This window comes from Pseudopipra pipra, chromosome 2, assembly GCF_036250125.1.
Source record: "Pseudopipra pipra isolate bDixPip1 chromosome 2, bDixPip1.hap1, whole genome shotgun sequence".
In the NCBI taxonomy this organism is placed as follows: domain Eukaryota; kingdom Metazoa; phylum Chordata; class Aves; order Passeriformes; family Pipridae; genus Pseudopipra; species Pseudopipra pipra.
In genome coordinates, this window is record NC_087550.1 from 26,594,003 (window position 1) to 26,612,824 (window position 18,822).

The 18,822-nt window shown below is 42.7% G+C and overlaps 2 protein-coding genes across 15 annotated transcripts in view; one reads left to right on the forward strand and one right to left on the reverse strand.

Moving 5' to 3' along the window:
• Nucleotides 1-13,745, forward strand: part of STXBP5L (syntaxin binding protein 5L) — a 194,221-nt gene extending 180,476 nt beyond the window's left edge. For all 11 annotated transcript variants that reach the window (XM_064644494.1, XM_064644486.1, XM_064644487.1 and 8 more), the window contains 6 exons: nt 2,741-2,980; nt 3,891-4,251; nt 5,208-5,373; nt 7,227-7,338; nt 7,708-7,928; nt 8,977-13,745. In XM_064644494.1, the coding sequence (XP_064500564.1) occupies nt 2,741-2,980; nt 3,891-4,251; nt 5,208-5,373; nt 7,227-7,338; nt 7,708-7,928; nt 8,977-9,018 (1,142 nt within the window). In that variant the 3' untranslated portion in view covers nt 9,019-13,745. The remainder of the gene's footprint in view (nt 1-2,740; nt 2,981-3,890; nt 4,252-5,207; nt 5,374-7,226; nt 7,339-7,707; nt 7,929-8,976) is intronic.
• Nucleotides 13,746-17,294: 3,549 nt separating this feature from the next.
• Nucleotides 17,295-18,822, reverse strand: part of POLQ (DNA polymerase theta) — a 53,157-nt gene continuing 51,629 nt past the window's right edge. For all 4 annotated transcript variants that reach the window (XM_064644482.1, XM_064644481.1, XM_064644480.1 and 1 more), the window contains one exon: nt 17,295-17,773. In XM_064644482.1, the coding sequence (XP_064500552.1) occupies nt 17,709-17,773 (65 nt within the window). In that variant the 3' untranslated portion in view covers nt 17,295-17,708. The remainder of the gene's footprint in view (nt 17,774-18,822) is intronic.

Below are 18,822 nucleotides of genomic sequence, written 5' to 3' on the forward strand. Positions count from 1 at the left end.
ACACCCATCATGCAGAGTGAGAAAAGGAAAATATACAAAAAAACCCCCAGAATATGATGATTGGGTTAGGGATTGCTACAGACCGGCAGGTCAACTTTGAGAAGACGGAATGTCATTTTAAGACATAGCAATCATACTAGCAAAGGATATGCCATGGTTTTAAAATTTCTTGAAGGTTGTGCTTTTATGTTTCTCTAGGACACAATAGAGTGGTTTCTAGATAAAGAATTTGGGGTAGAATCTTTTGAGAAAGGAGTCCCAGGAAACAAGCCTTAACTAAATTTTATCCTGAAACCTAGGAAAAGCAGAGATTTCTACCTTGCTTTAGAGCTAGTCAATAAAGTCACATAGCAATTGCAGCCTTTGCTGTTCAGATATGTTTAATGACAACAAATTTTGACATATGTCTTACTGATCTTTGGATTTTCAGTTTGAGTAGTGCATTTAATAGAAAATGGCACAGTATGTTCCCAAAAGTGTCCCAAAGATTCTATCTGTTAGTGTCAGTTTTGCAGAGATGTATTAGTTAACTGTACTGCACAGGAGTGAGGAACATTTCTTGTTAATTTAGGGAGGGAGAAAGCTTGATGACATATGCAAATGGCACATCATATATTTTAAGTTCTGTGTTTGTCGCCTACACTAACTGCATTTGTCCTTTCAACATCTTTCTTAGTTTGAGCCCCACCATATTTGAATTTTATGTGACTGTGATATTAATACACCTGTTAAAGAGAAAATTAATTACATAATAACATTTTTTTTAAAAACGAGGTAACCTTTGGGAGGATGATCTCTGCCTTGAAATTACTGTCTTCCTTTCTTTACCTGGCAGCTGTCACTGCTCAGGAAGGAGCTGGGCCAACTAGTCCACTGCAGGAGAAGTACAAGTGCTTGGGGTTATGGGAGACACTAATTCGCAAGGTATTAGAAGCTGTGTTTGTAGATGTACCAACAATCCCAGTCTTATGCAGCTACACTGAGCAGTACCGAGACAGAACTAGAGAGCTACAACAGCACCTACATGAAAGTGAAAACGGGGTGAGGGCAGGGTTTGGAAGTTCAAGTAGACATAAGTTTCTCTTCCATGAGAGTGGGACTGAAGCACCAATGACAGCTATCTTGTGAAGCTCCTGTTTGACAAGTTAAAGATGACCTCAAAGAACCAAAGATGGCCCAAGCGTGGAAGAGCAGCAGGAGAATTTGCCCTCATCCCTGCATGCCAACTTTTAAGGTAGCATACGTATGTAGTAATGCTTGGTGCAATTCCAGTAGTGCTTTCCCATGGTTCTCTCCAGTCTTCCCCAGGTAGCTGTGGTGAAGAGGATGACTTCAGCAGTTTGCACTGAGGCATCTGTGTAGGGGAATACAATGGTGCAATATGTTGTCCGAGGAAGAGGTTCACCAGCAAAAATGCTTCTTTTGGTGGAGAGCAGGAGCCAAATATACAACACAAGGCTTAATTCAGTTTTAAGTTGGACTATGTGAGAAAATAATTTTCTAATTTTATTCCTCGACAATAGCAGAAAGTATTCCTCTTTCCAGACACTTCTGTTGGCTCTGAAGAGATGAGTCTCTTCTGAGCTATACAAAGGATAATTTCCTACCAGATACAGATCTACTTCATAGTGATAGGTTCAGAACCAAGCCCTTTACCTCAGATCCGGTAGCTTCAACTATTTCTCCATCTCCAGGCCCTCCTGACCAGTTTTTGTTGTTGCAGAAGAGCATACGTAGGGTTTCCAATGATCTAACCCCATTTTTGACTACAGGTTGGTAAACATCAGCACTGGCACAAACTGTTTTGCTAGCAGCCAGCCCTACTCCCATCTTCCTTCTGGCTCCTTTCCTCTTCAGTAACTTTTTAGCCTCAGTGTGCTTTATAGCCTCCATCGTGTTGCCACTGACAGTTCCTGCTAATGCCAATACTTCCTGCCTGGCACTAGGCAAAGCAAAGCAGAGATCCTTATCCCCTACAGCAGTCAGACCCTGTTCATTGCTACCTTTCTCTGAAAAGCTCAGAGAGATTCTCTGAACCTGTGTACTTGCAGTGAGGACAACACAGCTCTGTCTCCAGCTGGCTCTCCACGTTGCCTGCTAAAGCTTGGGCAGGAAGATGAGCCAGTCAGTGCCAGCTCACTCTGCAGTTGTTGCCAAGGGCACAGAGCAGGTTTCTCACTTCACTCCCTGGGAAGCCAGAGTTGATTTTGGTTATGGGCTCAGTTTAGCAATGGGTGTCTGTTCCCCAGAGAGCAGTTATTAATAGCTTGACAATAAACAATGGCTGTGAATGCAGTGCTAGAACATCCTAGTGATGGTAACAAGAGCAGAGCAAAGGACACGTGCTGTGAAGTTGGTAATGGCATCTCCCTTCATGTCCTGCAGCAATGAGATACATGGATTAATTTTAAATGCATTGGTAACATATGGATCTAAAGTTATTTTGTGCTATTTAGAACAAGTCCTTTGAGCTAAGGCTGTTGTAAATTCTAATTAGTCTATGCTAATCTCCATAATAAGCAGCTATTTCTAATGCAGATCTAACTGATGAGGTCTGACAGCATTTTCCACACTTATTTATACAGTGGCAGCAAGCTGGTATCGTGCTAGTGTCAGAATGTTTGCTCAGGTTACGAAAACTGTATTTTCTGTACCCTACAGGGAGTTTGTATTTTCTGCAGGCTTGCGCCTGTTCTTGGAATACCAACTTATGCCTGTTTGCTTGTATTTATTTATGCAGAAAATAGGGAAAACTCCTTCAGCCGTTCCCGAAGCTCCAGCGTGTCCAGTATCGACAGGGACTCAAAGGAGGCAATTACAGCTTTGTACTTCATGGAGTCCTTTGCCCGAAAGAACGACACTGCTGTCTCCCCCTGTCTCTGGGTTGGAACGGGCCTCGGTATGGTTTTAATCCTCTCCCTTAATCTGCCTGCTAGCGACGACTTACGGCAGTCAGAGCCAGTCATGGTGTCACCAAGTGGTAAGAGTGCAGCTCTTTTTCTGTTTGTTATCTATCTTGGTACGACTGGGGATATAACTGCATGATTGGGCAGAAATTTCTCAATATATGTATTAAGCAATGGTCACTCGCTACATGCAAGGCACACAGGTAAAAATGCCCATGAGGGACCTGAAGCTTCATGGACTGAGACACTTTGGTTGTGTTAGTTCTGGAGATTACCTTGTGTCACGGGCAAAGTTAAATGTTTCTTGTGAGGTTGGGGGAATTAGCAGAGTTCCTTCATATTGTGAAATTACAGTCCTTTGTGCAGTCCTGTCTGGGATGCTGTGACAGTTTGGCTGTCTCTCTTTCAGAAAGCTGCAGAGAAGCAGAAGGGAGTTCAGGAAAGGAAACAAAAATGTTGGCAGGTTGCTGTACCAGGAGAGATCCTTGGCTGAGCGAGTGACAGATGGTGTAGCAAAGAGAACAGAGGGCTGAGAGAGGTCAGGTCTGAGGAGAGGCAGTATGTGCTTAAAAAACGGACAGAAAAGCAGATAATGCACAGGAACAGAGATTTCCCACCCACACTTTGTTTAGGAAAAACAATTCTGGAAGGTCATCAGACTAAGAAGAGCAGTTTTACTGCTGGGGAATAAATATCCTACTAGTATAATGTAGAAATGAACAACAGGCTATCTTTATGGTATTCAATAGCATGTATTATATCCACTATTATAGATATTGGCTGCCTGATACTTTTTCAGGCTGTTTGGTCACCTTCTTGTGTAGTCAGAAAGAACTGAGCAAGCAAGACTTGTCACCTCAGCTAGATTAATGCGTTTGCTCTGTTTACAAAAGCTGAATGTCAGCTGCGCTGCACGCATTCGCAGCACTGACAACCAGTCTAATTGTGGTGCCAGTGTCAGTGAGAGCAAATTATATTCTGCAGGCACTGTTCTGACACTGAAAGGAGCCGTGCTGACCTTCGCGTGCTTGGACTGCATGGGGACATTGACACATCCACCGTATGAAGTATGGAGGGATCCACACAGTGCTGATGACGGTGAAAAAACAAGGAAAAGGAAACTTGTCATGCATTCCCCTTCCTCCTCCCAGGATATGGGTGATCATCAATTTGCAGTCATTTGTTCAGAAAAACAAGCCAAAGTCTTCTCATTGCCTTCCCAAACATGTCTTTATGTCCACAACATCACCGAAACGTCCTTTTTATTGCGAGCAGATGTGGTCACCCTCTGTAACAGCGTCTGTCTGGCGTGCTTTTGTGCCAATGGGCACATCATGACACTGAGGTACTTATCTAACTAATCTTGTGGCAAAACTAAGCAAAGAGGTGGCACAGTGCCACCACATTCCACATGTGTTTGGTCCTGAGTGCCTGATGCTCTGCATTAACTCCCCGGTGGGTGCATTTAACTCCCTGCCTTGCCACAGCCAGGCCTGCTTCTTGGGCTGTCTCCATGTGGGGAGTTAAGGCAGGGGCACAGCAAAGCCAGCTCCTTTTTTTCATAGAAATCCTGTACCTGTGACTGCTGATGGCTCATGGTTTTTACCTATTGTAAAAGAAAACTGATAATTTTGGTCAGTTATGGGGGCTCAGGTATAGAGGAGTATAGAACTCAGCCATAGCAGGATACTGTTTATCCCATGTGAAGTAGCAAGTCCCACTCTTGCCTTTTCTGGAGACTTCCTGTTCAGAGCACCTGGTTTCCCTTCCTTGTCACCTCCCCCGGGGTGCCGACTGTGCAGTAGCCCTATGGTTATACCCTCACGTTGCTGCACCCCCTTTCCCTGGCTAGGCCATCTAAATTTTAGAAAGTGCTGTCCAAAACAGCAAACCATGAGAAGCTGGAGGACAGCAAAGGCGCTGCTGGAGCCTTTGTCCACAGATTGGAAGCAGGGCCCTGCCATGCCATTTCCTGCAGACGTCCCTGGGTAACTGGGGACAAGCCTTACCCTACAAACTGCCCAGCCACATTACACAAACTGTACTGTGCCACATGCACATCCAGACAGTAGCAGAAGCCTTAGGGTCATTGAGGCAAGGCAGGTGAAACTTCTCTATTCAAGCAAATGAAGTATGATGAGAAGACAGCATGTTTATGGCAGAATTTTTCAGCTTAGAGCTACACTTAACTGTTCCAGTTATGAAAAGCATAAACTTAAATGTCAGTTTAAAATGCAGCCACAGAGCAGGTGTACCATGTGTGGTACCTGGTGAGTAACCTGGCAATCTGCTTCTTCTCAGTTTGCCCAGTTTTCGCCCACTGCTGGACATGAACTATTTGCCTGTAACAGACATGAGGATAGCACGGACCTTTTGCTTCACTAATGAAGGGCAGGCTTTGTATCTCAGCTCTCCCACAGAGATCCAGCGCCTGACATACAGCCAGGAGATGTGTGACAATCTACAGGTAGGGCTCAAACTCTTACTGTGGTGCCTTTGTGTGGGAGGGCCAGTGACCTGACTCGTCAGGGGTAAACTGGCACACATCTACTGCTAGACTTTGGCGTTTGAAATGAAGGCTGTGCTGCAGGAGCAGGACAGATATGTTCCTCTCCACTTGCCCTGACTGAATGATGCCAAAGCAACAGAGAGAGGTCAGCAGCTCTATTGTTCTTTGGGCTTTTTCATGCACTGTCACTTGCACCTAGCGAAAGTGCAATAAGTGCAATAAGTCTTTACAATGTTAGATATGGGCTGGTTTGGGGTCTTCTTTACAATGAAAATGCAAATGAAAATGTCATTTACTGAAGAGAAGGAATTGTGAGAGGTTACAGGGAGAAACATGAGTAATAAAAGGGAAAAAAAAAGAGGGGGGAATAAGTTCTAGGTTATATAATTAGCAGTAAACTAGGATGGAAATATAAAAGAAATAGTCCTGCCAGCACTCATTATGCCCTAGGGAATAACATGTGCTGAGCTGCTCAACTTGCATCACTGTCTGTCTCAAGTCTGAAAAAGCACTGCGAGGAGCGAGCATTGCACACAAGCTTTTGCGCATCAGAGAAGGGATTATTTTGTAGGGAACCGATTTTAAAATAATCAAAAGGTTTGACTGATGTATCTTAGACTATGGGCCTACAGTGAGAGGCTGTTACCAGCCAGATTTAATTTTTTTTATTAGCCTTAATAGCATCATACAACAACCAAACCAAGGGAAATTAGGCCCTTGCTTCTATTTACTGCTGGACTAGGGCTGCTTTTATCTTTAGTTTTATGCAAAAAAAGGTTTGCACAGTTCTTATATGTGTACAAAAAGCAGATGACCCAGTATCACATGCTACCTAGGAAAACAAAGCTAGGCTGCATGAGAGCCTCCACTTAAGCTCCAAGGGCTGCAGTAATTTCTCTCCCCAGAGCAGGTGACTGTGCAGAGGAGCAGTAAGTGTGAGTCACAGCGCTGTCCTAGCACTCAGCCTCCCAGGAGCAAGTGCTTTGTGCAACACAACAGCTGTATCTGCCTGTTGGGGCTTGGATGAGCAAACACAGAGCTGAGCAACAGGGCAGCAACTGTTCCCAGTGCACACAGCCTCACTGGTGTCAAACACTATTGGGACTGCACACTTTCTTTATCAGTTTTATTTCAGAGACCTGGCTTTTCCTAGTACTGCTGCAAATAAATCTGAGCCTGAGATTTGTTTGGGTCGACTGCTCCAAGATGGAGCAGTCACCATGACAGTGCCTTATTTAGCATTACTGATGGCACAATAACAGTGGGAAGGTTGTATGGAAGGTAAGGGGTTTTGTTTAAAACAAAACAACAAACAAACCCTACGGTAATCAAACAAACAACAAACCACCAAACCCTCTGAGCTGCTATCAAGCACTGAATTCAGGTATGTTATAAAAAGCGGAGTGACTGCCCAGCTTGCCTGGGTAATCACTAAAGCAAACCAAATAATAAACAACAAATTGTTTATTCAAGTATAGTGTCACCTCTTCAGTTTCTAAGCAAAATGTGATCTTATCATTGGTATTTTCATCCTGCATTACTTAAAATTTTTTGTCTCTGGTAAAGAACATGGGCGTGGGCAGTGACAAGGCAAGTGCCTTTGAAAGCATGAGTGAATCTAGTTAGCCCAAGCATTTGCCTGCCAGGAAACATGAATGTTAAGCACACCATAGTATTCACACAACAGACTCTTTTTAAAAACTAGTTAATTAGATCCAGTGCATGTGGCTTGTTAATGCAAATAAAGAAAGCACCTAGGACTGGTTTGACCTCATTAATTTTTCACATGGACATTTTGCTGGCTTTGCTAGGACATGCTTGGGGATTTGTTTACTCCTGTGGAAACACCAGAAGCCCAAAACAGAGGTTTTCTCAAAGGACTTTTTGGAGGAAGTGGACAAGCTTTTGACAGAGAGGAGCTTTGTGAGTAATTTATTGGGTTTGGGGGTTTTTTTGGCAGAAAGTCATTCACAGGACCACCCTGCCCTTGTCATCTAGGAATGGAGTCGTACATGAGATTTAAATCATCTACAGAAAGTTGATATAATGAAGGGAGGGGAGGGTCCTTGGTTGCCTTCCCATAATTCCTTCACCTTGGAAGTTTCTTTTGAGCAATGGAGGGAGGGGCACCCGACTGCACTGTAGATGTGCTGGTGACAGAGCAATGTCTTCCACATGTGCCATCTGCCCATCAAATGGCATCACTGCTGCAAGGCTGCAGCGGGAGATTGAGAAGCACTGACAGAGCCACAGCCAGGAACTTATTCCTGTCTGTCCCTTTCTCCTTTGCAGTTGGCGAGGCTACGGCAGGAAAAGCCTCTCGCAGTCTCGCCCAGCACATCCCTGGATCAGGTGGGATTGAAGGCGTGAGAGGAGCTGCGGGAGGAGTCATTGGGGACTTGACTCGTGCACGCATTGCCCTTGATGAGAGAGGACAGAAACTGGGAGAGCTGGATGAAAGGACTGCAAGCATGATGGCCAGCGCAGAGGCGTTTTCCAAACATGCACACGAGGTAGGGCCCTGGCACCATACACCCAAAACTAAGAACTGCCAACCCTGCAACTGAGCCTTTGCTTCCCTTTGGGAAGGTAAAGTGCAGTTCTCTCCCTTCACCCAGTCATGTTGTTAGAGGTTGTACTCCTGTTAACTGACACACCATTTTTCCTCCTCCCAAACAATGAGAATGCCAAATATAAACTTCCATTGCACGCCCCTTCCTTTCATGTTTCTGTAAATGAGCATCCATTGTTAGCCTCTGAATTTAGAACGTGGCACTTCTCATCTTGCCTTTCTCACTAATTCATTGTGATTTGTTTTTTTAAGCCACTTAATGCAGCACATCTATGCAGTAGGGCAGAAAACAGGTAGGTGGATGTGTATATAGGAATCTTATCTTACTGGGAAGAGGAGGAGAACATTACTAGTACAACACTGTGGTACAGTTATATAGAATAGGCCTTGCCTGGAATAGACAGCTTCTGTGCTTAGAGCTCTAAATGGAAAACCTCTTCCATCCCACGCTGTTAAGACTGGGAATCAACTAAAGTGATTTTTCTTGAAGACAAAACAACATTAAAGAATACTTCCCAAAATGCACGTTTTTCATTTAATGTGCATCACATCTCTGTACAAGACCTTTACATTTTTATTGGCTTTTGTATGTGTGAGGCAGGAATAATGTGCCCCAAAATGCAAAAAGTTTGTATATTCAGAGCATATCTACTATGCTCCATAGATAAGCTTCTTTCTATACGAATAAAAAGCAAGTTCTTGATTATTGCCATACCTTTAGTTTTTGAAGAAGAAAAGTAGTTAAAGCTCCTTGGGGAAAAGCTAACAAATATCAATAGCAGGTAACACACTTTTTAATGTAATAACTATGAAATTAAATATGAGATCTCAGTGGACTCAAGACCTGATGACCCTGTTAGTGAAGTACTGCATTGCTCTTTTTAATTATAAAGTTTGTGACAGCTAATGGGCCTAGGTCATGTGTGGTACCTCATAGGTAGGGCAGTGTTTTATATTGCCATTTTTTTGTTTTTTTCCCATTTCTGTAGGTGATGCTGAAATACAAGGACAAAAAGTGGTACCAGTTTTAGACTTTCAAAGAAGCTGCTTTTGGCTTTATTAAGAACACTGTTCAGGGAAGCAACATTAATTCCCAAATCTACCAGTCACTGGCCAAAGACAGCTTTTTTCTCCTAGAAGATGTTTTCCTGTTACTATTATTGGATTCATCACAGTGGACGTCAAGGAGAAATTTTACAGACCGTGAGATGGAAGCTGGAATCATGAGAGTCTTATTCCAACAGCTGGCTCATGCAGTGGCCCATTTTTTTCCAAAAGGAACTCAACCATCACTGTGGCATGTAGTTTTTCAGAAGCTGTAGGTATGAACTGTGGGGGGTGTGTCTGGTTAAAAATATTCTGTACAAACTCGAATGTTAATGCACTTATAAAACTTTGCATGACTAATTGCCATCTTAAAAAAAAAAAAAAAAAAGAGAAAAAGAAAGCATGTTGTGACCGAAGAAAATGGGATTCATTTCTATTCTGAGAAAAAAAAATTAAATAGCAAAAAATCTTTATTTTTTAAAAGTGACATTATTAAAAGCCAGTACATTTCAAGCATGTTTGCTACCATTTTCCACATAAAAATGAGTTGAGCTGCATTTTCTTATCTGCTATTTATTTCCCTTGAAAAACCTTGCTTGAAATCAGTGCTCTTTAACTCCTAAGAAAATAGATTCGAAATCCTATGCCCAAAATTTACAGATTTTACAGGTAGCTGAACAGGCACTATCTGAAACATCATTAAAACATGAGCATAGATGGTTTATTTGCAATTCAGAGCTCATGACACGTCATCCTTATCTGTACTTTTTAAAATGCGCTCCAGATTCATCTCAGTTGTCCTTGAAGGGGGCCACGGCACTTTTCATCCCCATGGAGTCTGTATCACTTGGTTGCCTTATTTCTCAGTAGCAAGAATAGAAAACCAGTTTTGGAAACCACTTCTTCAAGTTAAGAAAGGCAATATGGGAAACCACAGTCCTGTCAAATTCTGCTCACGGAGGCTGCTTAGCAGCTTGCAGAGCAGTGATGCTGCTCAAGTGCTCAGCTGAAATTATGTGAAGGGACCTGCACAGTAACCCCCTCAAAACTTGTGAGAGAGAGAGAGATCAGAGCAGCAAGACTAAAATATGGGTCAGAGGAGGAGTGTGGAAAACCATTGTGAACACACATATATAAAATGACACCATAGGTGAGTGGCAATTGATTCTCTGCTCACACTGCTAAAAGTAATTTGCTTCTGCTTCAAAGTGGTTTGCTTGGTTTCTACAGTGAACTCTGCAAAAAACTCTGCAGCCTGCAGCTACAGAAGATAACAGTAAGTAGAACCTCTTGCCTGTCCATGCAAATAGATTTCTAGTCCATAAGAATGCTCCACATTAGCCTACAAGAGCCTCACTTCCACAGTTCCACAGTGGAACTCTTAATTTAGAAATTTTTCCAAGATTGGCTTGGAAACAAGGCACTAAAGGATTGTTTTCATGTGCCTGGACATAGTTTCAAAATAGAAAAAGAAAGTGAGGAAGAGCTGGAAAAACAGCAGTTAAAATTTTCTATAGAAGAAGAGTGACATCCTCTGTCCCTTCAAGGAATCCTGATGGACACTGATGCAGACAGGCACCATCCTCTCCTAACTAGACCTTAACTTCACTGGTGTTTGTGTCATCATAGCGTTCAGATGATTCCTCTCAAAGACGTCTTTCCCATATTCTTCCTTTACCTACAATAAAATGCAGCCCAAGAAATTGTACCATCCAGAAGTCTGGCCTCACTATCGGCCCACTGCACAAGTTAAAGGGTTGGAAGAGATTTGAGGCATTAAGTTTCACATTCACAGTGTAGCACAACCAAATTTCATGATTTACAGGACTTTTACATTTCTCTGTAGGCAAAATTAAAATGATGGCCCTGACAGGTCTAGCTCAACCAGGAATGAGACTCAACAAGTTCCTCTGGCACAGGAGAAACCACCCTATGTTGTGAGAACTGCAGAAACTTGTTGAGAAAAAGGTCAAAGCCTCAGCAATGCCTGGGTTTCTGCTGAGAGCTAAGGAATTGAAGTTGTCCATGACTCGAGAGGATGTGTCTGTGTGTGTGTATTTAAGTAAATGCCAAACTCATTACTCTGATGCCAATAGGAACCGGGCTGGGGAATTCCTTCCAGTGGCTGGGTCACAGAACTGACCACTTGTGTCTGTAAGGACGCACTGCTCTAACCAGGTATCTAGAATGAGAAATAAATGAGAACAACATTATAGCAATTTGATCTTCTGTTTAAACATATATGCAATGGCCTGTGCTCTGGCCTATAATCCAAAACCACTAGTCTCTGGACAACAAAATCATTTGGGGCAGCATTCAAACCCTCCAGCAGCCAACTTACTTTCCATGATGAACTGGTGTATCACAGTCAGCAGTGCACCAAGCAGCCCTACAGGTGGTGCTCAGGCAGCCATCGGCTCACTGCAATGACAAGGAGGGCACCAGGTCTGCCTAAGATTTTGGCTGTACCTCACATAGGATGCTGATATTGCCAAGCCCCCCATTACCTTGATTTCAGTGGAAATGGTGTCAGGCTGGAGCTAGAGCCCTCTTGCTTGTTTGAGAACTGTATGAAAATTTAAGAGCAACTTTTAACTGCTAATCACTGCAGCACATCCAGAGAGAAAAGTGTCTTCAACATTTACACAATGCCTGATTGACTTTGGCTGCCAACAGTCTCTAGCTTAACACCAGGGTAAAAAAATCTGCCAGTAAATTTCCATTTGCATTTTTATGCAACAGAGAAAAGAGAATTTAGCAGCCCTCAAACTTACAATTTTTATTACTAAACTTTTAAGCAACCTTTCTCTAGTACTCCCCATCAGGTCACAGCTTTCCACTCATATATTTTACATATTTCCAGACAGTTAGTTACCAATTGCTATTTCTGTTAAGTTCACCACTTGTGACTATAATTATCAATTTTCTTGTAGTCTGTAGAGATCTAAAAAGTTGTATATGTTTGTATATAGAACATTCTATATATATAATATATATATGTAATGTATATGTTGTATAAGTTTGTTAGTGCACACTGTTAAATGCTTTCTATCAAGATTTACCATGTATGTGGAAAAAAAACTCATCACTTAAAAAGTTCAATGAGGGAGGAAAACTTCTTGCCTGGTTGATTTATTGTGAAATGAGGGGGAGTGTGGGATTTTTGAAAGGCTTGACCTGAACACTACTAAAGTCTGTTAGTGAAAGGCATAAAGCTGCAGCATTCCAAGCAACGAGCACAGCATCTGACTGTAAGAAAGACTGTAAGACTGTGACTGGCTGTAAGAAAATCGAGGGCACTGGCTGTCACTGGATGTTGAAATCTTTCTGTGCTTTCACCTTTCCCACTAAGACAGCACCACCTCAAGCAAAATCCTAAGCTTAGACGTATCTCCAACATCACAATCCTCAGCTACAACAGGCCAGATTGGCTGGAAATATTTGTCCAATTTAAAATGCTGTTTGTTCATTTGCATACCTTGTTCCCTCACATTCTTCTTTCCAGGAGCTCTGTAACGATCACATACGAAACCAAATACACAGACCTTCCAACAGCACTCACACCTTTGGGTTTGACCAGATGTTTTTAATCTTATGTCTAGAGCTGTAGATAGATAGAGAAAATGCTTTAAATTAGATTATTTTGAAGCTTGCAGAGTTGGCAAGTCTTCAGTGAAGTACGAGCTATTTTATTAATTAAAAAAAAATTCCTAGAGCTTTAACTTAAATTTCAAATCTTGAATTAAAAGACAGGACAATGGAAATTTTGTTTTGTATAATTACCTGGGGAGTTTTTAAGTTTTTTTACAGTTCTATGGTTCAACTACATACATCAGTTAGACATTCCCTACGGTACCAGAACATAGCTTGGTACATAAATCTTTGACAGAAATACTCTATTTACTACACATATTGTATACAATTATCACATAAACCCCCTCTAAAACAGTATATATTCCTTTTCCAGAATCCTTCTCACACCACAGTGAGTGCACAGTATAAAAGATGGGCATACAAATCTTTTTTTTTTTTTTCAGTAGAGGACTTAACAAGCAAAGAAATCACTTGGAACTTGAGAGCTTCATGCAATCTCAGGCCTCCTTCATTCATAAACCATGTGTGTTGTAACACAGGCAAAACCCCAGTTTTTGGTTCATTACACCCCTCAAATACCTTGGGCCATGCCCCCATACATCCTTTTCCATACCCTAAAGGTGAATTCAAGCACAGCATATTTCAGTCTTGAATAGTTCTCTTGCCTTGGTATGGTCTTAGTAAGAACACACTCTCTCTCATTAAGGAACAGCGTGTGGCCATTTGTAGTCAACTCTTCATCTTAGGTGTATAAGCAATAGTCACGTAAATGAGTGTTTCCATTCATGTGTTTTGTTTTGTGATTAAATCAACAAATCAAACATTGTACTTTTTTAAATAGCAACAAATATTCAGATTCAGTGTCAAGGAAATGTGGACTTAATATGTGTGGGGTTTGTTAACGAGTCATTACCTGTCTCTCAGAACGAAGGCTAATCTGGGGTGAACCACACACTCCTGTGCTAACTATGTCCTGTTTCCACAGGTATCCTAAATCAGTGTCACAAAACTAAGGCATCTTTAACTGAGGCTGTTTCGAATCCCCAGTAACAAAAAAAAAAAAAAAAAAAAAAAAAAAAAAAGGAGGGAAAGAAAATAAAGGAAAGAATTGATACTAGTTGGTGTAGATCTCTTTTTTTTCAACCTCTACTCCTAAATTTATTATAGTATTTCAAAAGTGCATGCTTTGTGTAAAGGCTTTGGATGGCGTTTACACTACTCAGTCATTCAGGAATACAAAAAAATGCAGTTGTGGTTGTTGCTGCAGTGGGGTTGATCACCTCCCTTCCTCCAGCAGCTCCTGCAAGGACAAAACCCATATGCCACTTAGTGATCCCATGGTTTATTGCAGGGAGCTCACGTGGAGCTCATAACTGCAGTACCAGCTCCCAGGGATATTCCTAGCCTTGTACTTGGGCTTCCCAACCAACCAATGGCACCCTTCACATCACTTTCCCTTCAGGTTAAAAAAAGTCACCTACAAGCTGAGGTCTCAGAAGGGCAGAAGTGTGCTCATCAAAGGGCACTTCCCCATAGCATGTTTGAGTTGTTCTGCCGGGAGAGGCTCAAAATGTCAGCAAAAGGTACTGAGCTTCCAGCTCCCTCTTTTCAGCTTTGTATTTACAGGAGAAACTTTACAACTCTCTTCTAGATGAAATGCAAGTAGCATGGGAGAAAGGCAAAAGGACCAAACCAGACCAGATTACAAGTGTCATTAGTTGTCACCTGCCTCTCACCACTTCTAGTGGGCAGGGAGAGAAGGAAAGCTGCAGCAGAAAGACCAAGGCAAAACAAGCTTGTGGTCTGCATGTGAGGAAAAGGACTAAGAGGCATGAGTTCCTCCTACCAAGGCTGGGCAAGTTCTGCCCCATACCAGTAGGCAGCTGCATCAAAATTTGAGTCATTTGACAAGAAAGCAAATATGAACCAAACAGAAGAGGGCTGCCCAAGGGCACAGGCTCTCCCTGTGAGGAGCTGGGTCACACAGGTTCACATGATGTGAAGACAAGGCGTTCCTGATGACCACAGCTACTGGTCAGGACTGGATCCCAACACAGTTTCTTTTGGCAGACAGACACCCACCTGCAGAGTCACGCAAGGGCAGCACAAGGGCACGAGGCAGGATTAGGCTGCTGTAGCAATTCTGTGTACAACAAGTGACAGGGCTGCAAAACAGAACTCTTACCCCTTCTGCAGTGTTCATCTGTCCTTGTCTTGGGCTGCACCAAATAACAGGAGACTGAAGTGGACTGTGAAGAGACACACACAAACCAGCTGAGGAACAGAGAGCAAACACCATCAGATGCATCCCATTCTGATTACAAAGAGGCAGAGAATAACCTGCACTCTGGTTATCAGGTCCTGAAGTAACAAAAAGCCCGATTTCCAACTAAACACAGGCCTCGGCCCATCCGAGGTGGGTGAAGAGGGGCCCACAGGCAAAAATAGGTAAGTAATGTGAGCAGCCAGGCTCCTTCTACCATCTTCAGAAAATAGCATGTACGCTTTTCTGCACAGTTCTGGGCAGTGTTTCTGCTTACCTGACCTGAGCCCTCTTCTGCTTCTTCTGCTCAGTCTCACTAAGAGTTAAAGTCTAATCAGAATTAGGGAATTTAAATAGCAGCAATCAGGCAACAGCTGAAAGCCAATCCTAATAACATGACTCAAACACCGCAGTCGCCTTGCTCACAGAGCAGAGGCTACCTTTTATCTTCTCATTTGCTCCAAATTACTGCTTAATTAAAATGAACTCATCGAGTTTGTCAGGCAAAATAGTTTGGATCTGTGTCAATCCCCTTATTGATTAGCATTACCCCTGTCTAGAGAGCTTGTTGGGAAATACACATCCATCCTTTGGAAATTCTGAAGACAATATGTGGTTGGAAAATATCGTAATGTGCCAAAGAACAAGCAACCCAAATTACAGCAGCCCCAGTGAGGCCTGAAATACAGCACAGGTGTGTCACTGCATGACACCCAGGGACAGGAAATCATTAGGCCATGTGAATTGATAATGAGTCCAACCCAGCATCTTCACAGGCAGAGCACACAAATGGTCAGGCACCAGGGTGCCGAGGCTCAGATCTGTTAGTAACAAAAGCTTTAATAAGGTAAGAAAAAAAACTACAGCAACTGAATGTTGTGGATAAAGAGCTCAGCCATCAGGTGACAGATGTTGTAGAAAACCACGGCATAGAGCAGGCAGGAAGAAAACAAACAATCTCAATGTAAAGTGAAAGACAGAATGGGAAAGAGGGCCAAGTTGGTGCTGAGAAGGGCAGTCAAGGCATCCTCACCTGGGGCTCTGACTCAATACCACGTGTCCATTTTGCTGCACAACAGGGAGGTGGTGGATCAGAGTCTGGGATGCAGCCTTTTGTACATAGGACCCATTAACATCTTTGAAAACTCACTGCGTTCTTCAAACCTCGGTGCCACGTACTTCTGATGTCAGGATAATGGCCATGCCAAAAGTGCTGCATTTGAAGTTAACAAGCTCAAACCCTGTTGAAAGCCAGGTGTGCATCCTCTCAGATCAGGCTGTAAAAGCAACTTCAAAAGTACAGTGCTCAAAAAGGATCCAGCATAAGTTCAGAAATGAAAGAATAATTAGGGGCTTGAAAATTTCTCACAGGAGGCAAGAATGGAAGATGGAGATTGATTATATTAGGGAGGAACTGCAGAAAAAAGACATGATATAATAATTAGAGGCATAAGGAAGATGACAGGAGCACTTGTCCTCCCTTTCTTGTAGCATACAAGGGCTACATGATGAAAATTACAGAATCCAAGGTCAGGCATTGTATGAAGTTAACTAAACAGCTGACCTTGTATAACCATCACAGCTGTCTGGAAGGGAAACAAAAATATGTGATGTGAGATTTAGCCAGACCAGAAGGTAGTAGTGAGGAGAGTGATGCCAAATAGTTGCAGATTAATTCCCTGCAAGCTCCTTCTTTTGAAGCATCTGATCCCAGCAGATGACCCCAGTCAAACTCAAGACCAGCTCAGCTTGACAAGCCTAAATTCCCAGAAAAACTTCCTCCCCCATCATTGGGTCGGAATCAAAGACTGAGGCAAACCATGGGGGAAATCTGAGCAGATTTTAGTGGGGCTACCGACACACAGGGTGTGAGGCTTCCCTAGGAGACTGGTCTCTGAATGAACAGCCACAGGTCACCCACCACTGTACAGCAATTCCTGACTCCTCTCCAACACACATACCTCAAATATCAGCAATGCTGCCACATCATCTGGGCAGACTAAGATACGTTTCTTTCTTCACAAAAAATACGAATTGCCATTAAGTTTTTAACCAATACATTGAGTTTGATTCTTTAAAAAGTTTTTGCTGGTGATAACGCTAAGAGACTCCAAACAATATCCCTCTTGAGGCCAGTTTGCAAGGTAGCAGTAGGATTGATTACAGCAGTCAGTCACCAAAATGCTTTCTTAAAAGTCAGAATCCAACCAACACCAGTTCTACTCGCTGTGAATGCTGCACAGCTGCTCAGAAATCCAGCCAGCTGTAAAGCCACTTGAGCACCTGAGTACCATCAGCAGAATCCAGTACAAGATAACCCTGCAGAGGCCTGTAAAATTCTACATCAAGTGCAATCACAGTGACTTTTTTTGTCCTAAACAATTACACACAAGAACTGCCAAATTATCTTTGTGCATTGTTTTAATGAAGTAATCCAGCTCATTTCATATGTAATAAATTCATTAGGCTTTGAAGTTTTGTACAATATCAAGTATAATATAACAGAATTCATTTTAATACTGTTCTTTTTGCAATTAGTAATTTTACAGTTCTGTAAATGTGCTTCACTGCTCTGTCTGAGCTCTGAAGGGTTTGGCTTGGTGAATTCATACCAGCTTCCACCACACATTTTAGAAGGCAGTTTGCTTTGATGCCTGTAGAAACACGACACAGGAGGATCACACCGCCAGCAGGTGATCGCAGGCCCTCGCCCTGCCCAGTCCTCGGCACCTTCTGCCTCACCACACGTGAGAAAGCTGCATTGCAGGTCAGAGCTCCAGGTCCTGCAGGTCTCCCCAGCTAGGTCCAATTCTCACTTTAACATTCAGCTTTACCGAGAGTTTGATGGCATTTTCCATCTCGTGCTTCACAATCTGAGCAACCTATAAGGAAACATCAACCATGAGACACACATGTAACTTCAGTGCTTTGGTTTTCTGTCAACAACTGGGGTGGACAGACACCTGGAATCCTCTCCTGCACTGACTTACCACCAGTGGGAATGCAACTGAACATTTTAATCCTGACTAGGGATTATGAATGGAGAAACTGTATAAAGCCAGCAAGATTTTATGCAGCACACAGTTGTGACTGGTTCTGCACTGTTTAAGACTGCTTAGAAAAGAGGCAAGAGTAACTTTCTGTAAAACACTTGAGTGTCCTGCAGAGTCTCCTCCTTCACCCACCTGCATAACTATTTCATAGAGTCTGTTCTGAAAACTTAAACATACTAAAAGCAAGACACAAAACAAATACACCAGAAGCAAAGAATGGTGGCTCCTTCGTGCTATGCTGGCAAAAGAGGCCCTCTGTGAAACACAAACTATAAATCGCTGAGAAAGCAGATCACATTCAACGCAGGTGCTGGAAATACTGCCCAGGGCCCCCCTCACTGTTTTGTTGAGGTAACTCCTGCCCTCTAGTAAACAAGTGAGGTAACTGTTCTCTGCCCTCCAAAAGTATTCCTTAAAAAAAAATTCATTTCAGTACACAGCCAGGGAACCAAACAGTTCTTTCTGCAACTATTTGAATTATAAGAGACTGGATTTTTTTCCTGACTGTAAAAACCTGCCCTGGATAAAGGGACTCTCTTTCCTACCCCAAGACCCACACAGAATCCAGCTTGTCCTGGACTGCTTATTTGAACAAATCTTTCAATCCACACCCATCCGTGAACCTTCCCACAGCAGAGTGAAAAGAGGCTTTGAATTTATGGTGATTCCTCAGCTCAGCTAGAAGCCACTGTGTCCGCAGAGGAACTATTCAAGCTTTCTGACCCTTCAACACATTTTCATTTCCTCACAGGTACCCACTGTAGAAATTTCTCCATAGTTTTTTGCTGGGAAATGGAGGAGAGGATTTGAGGAGATCAGAGCACAAGAATTTACAACAGCACTAAGAACTAGGGGGACATTTGTCTTCCAAACCTCTA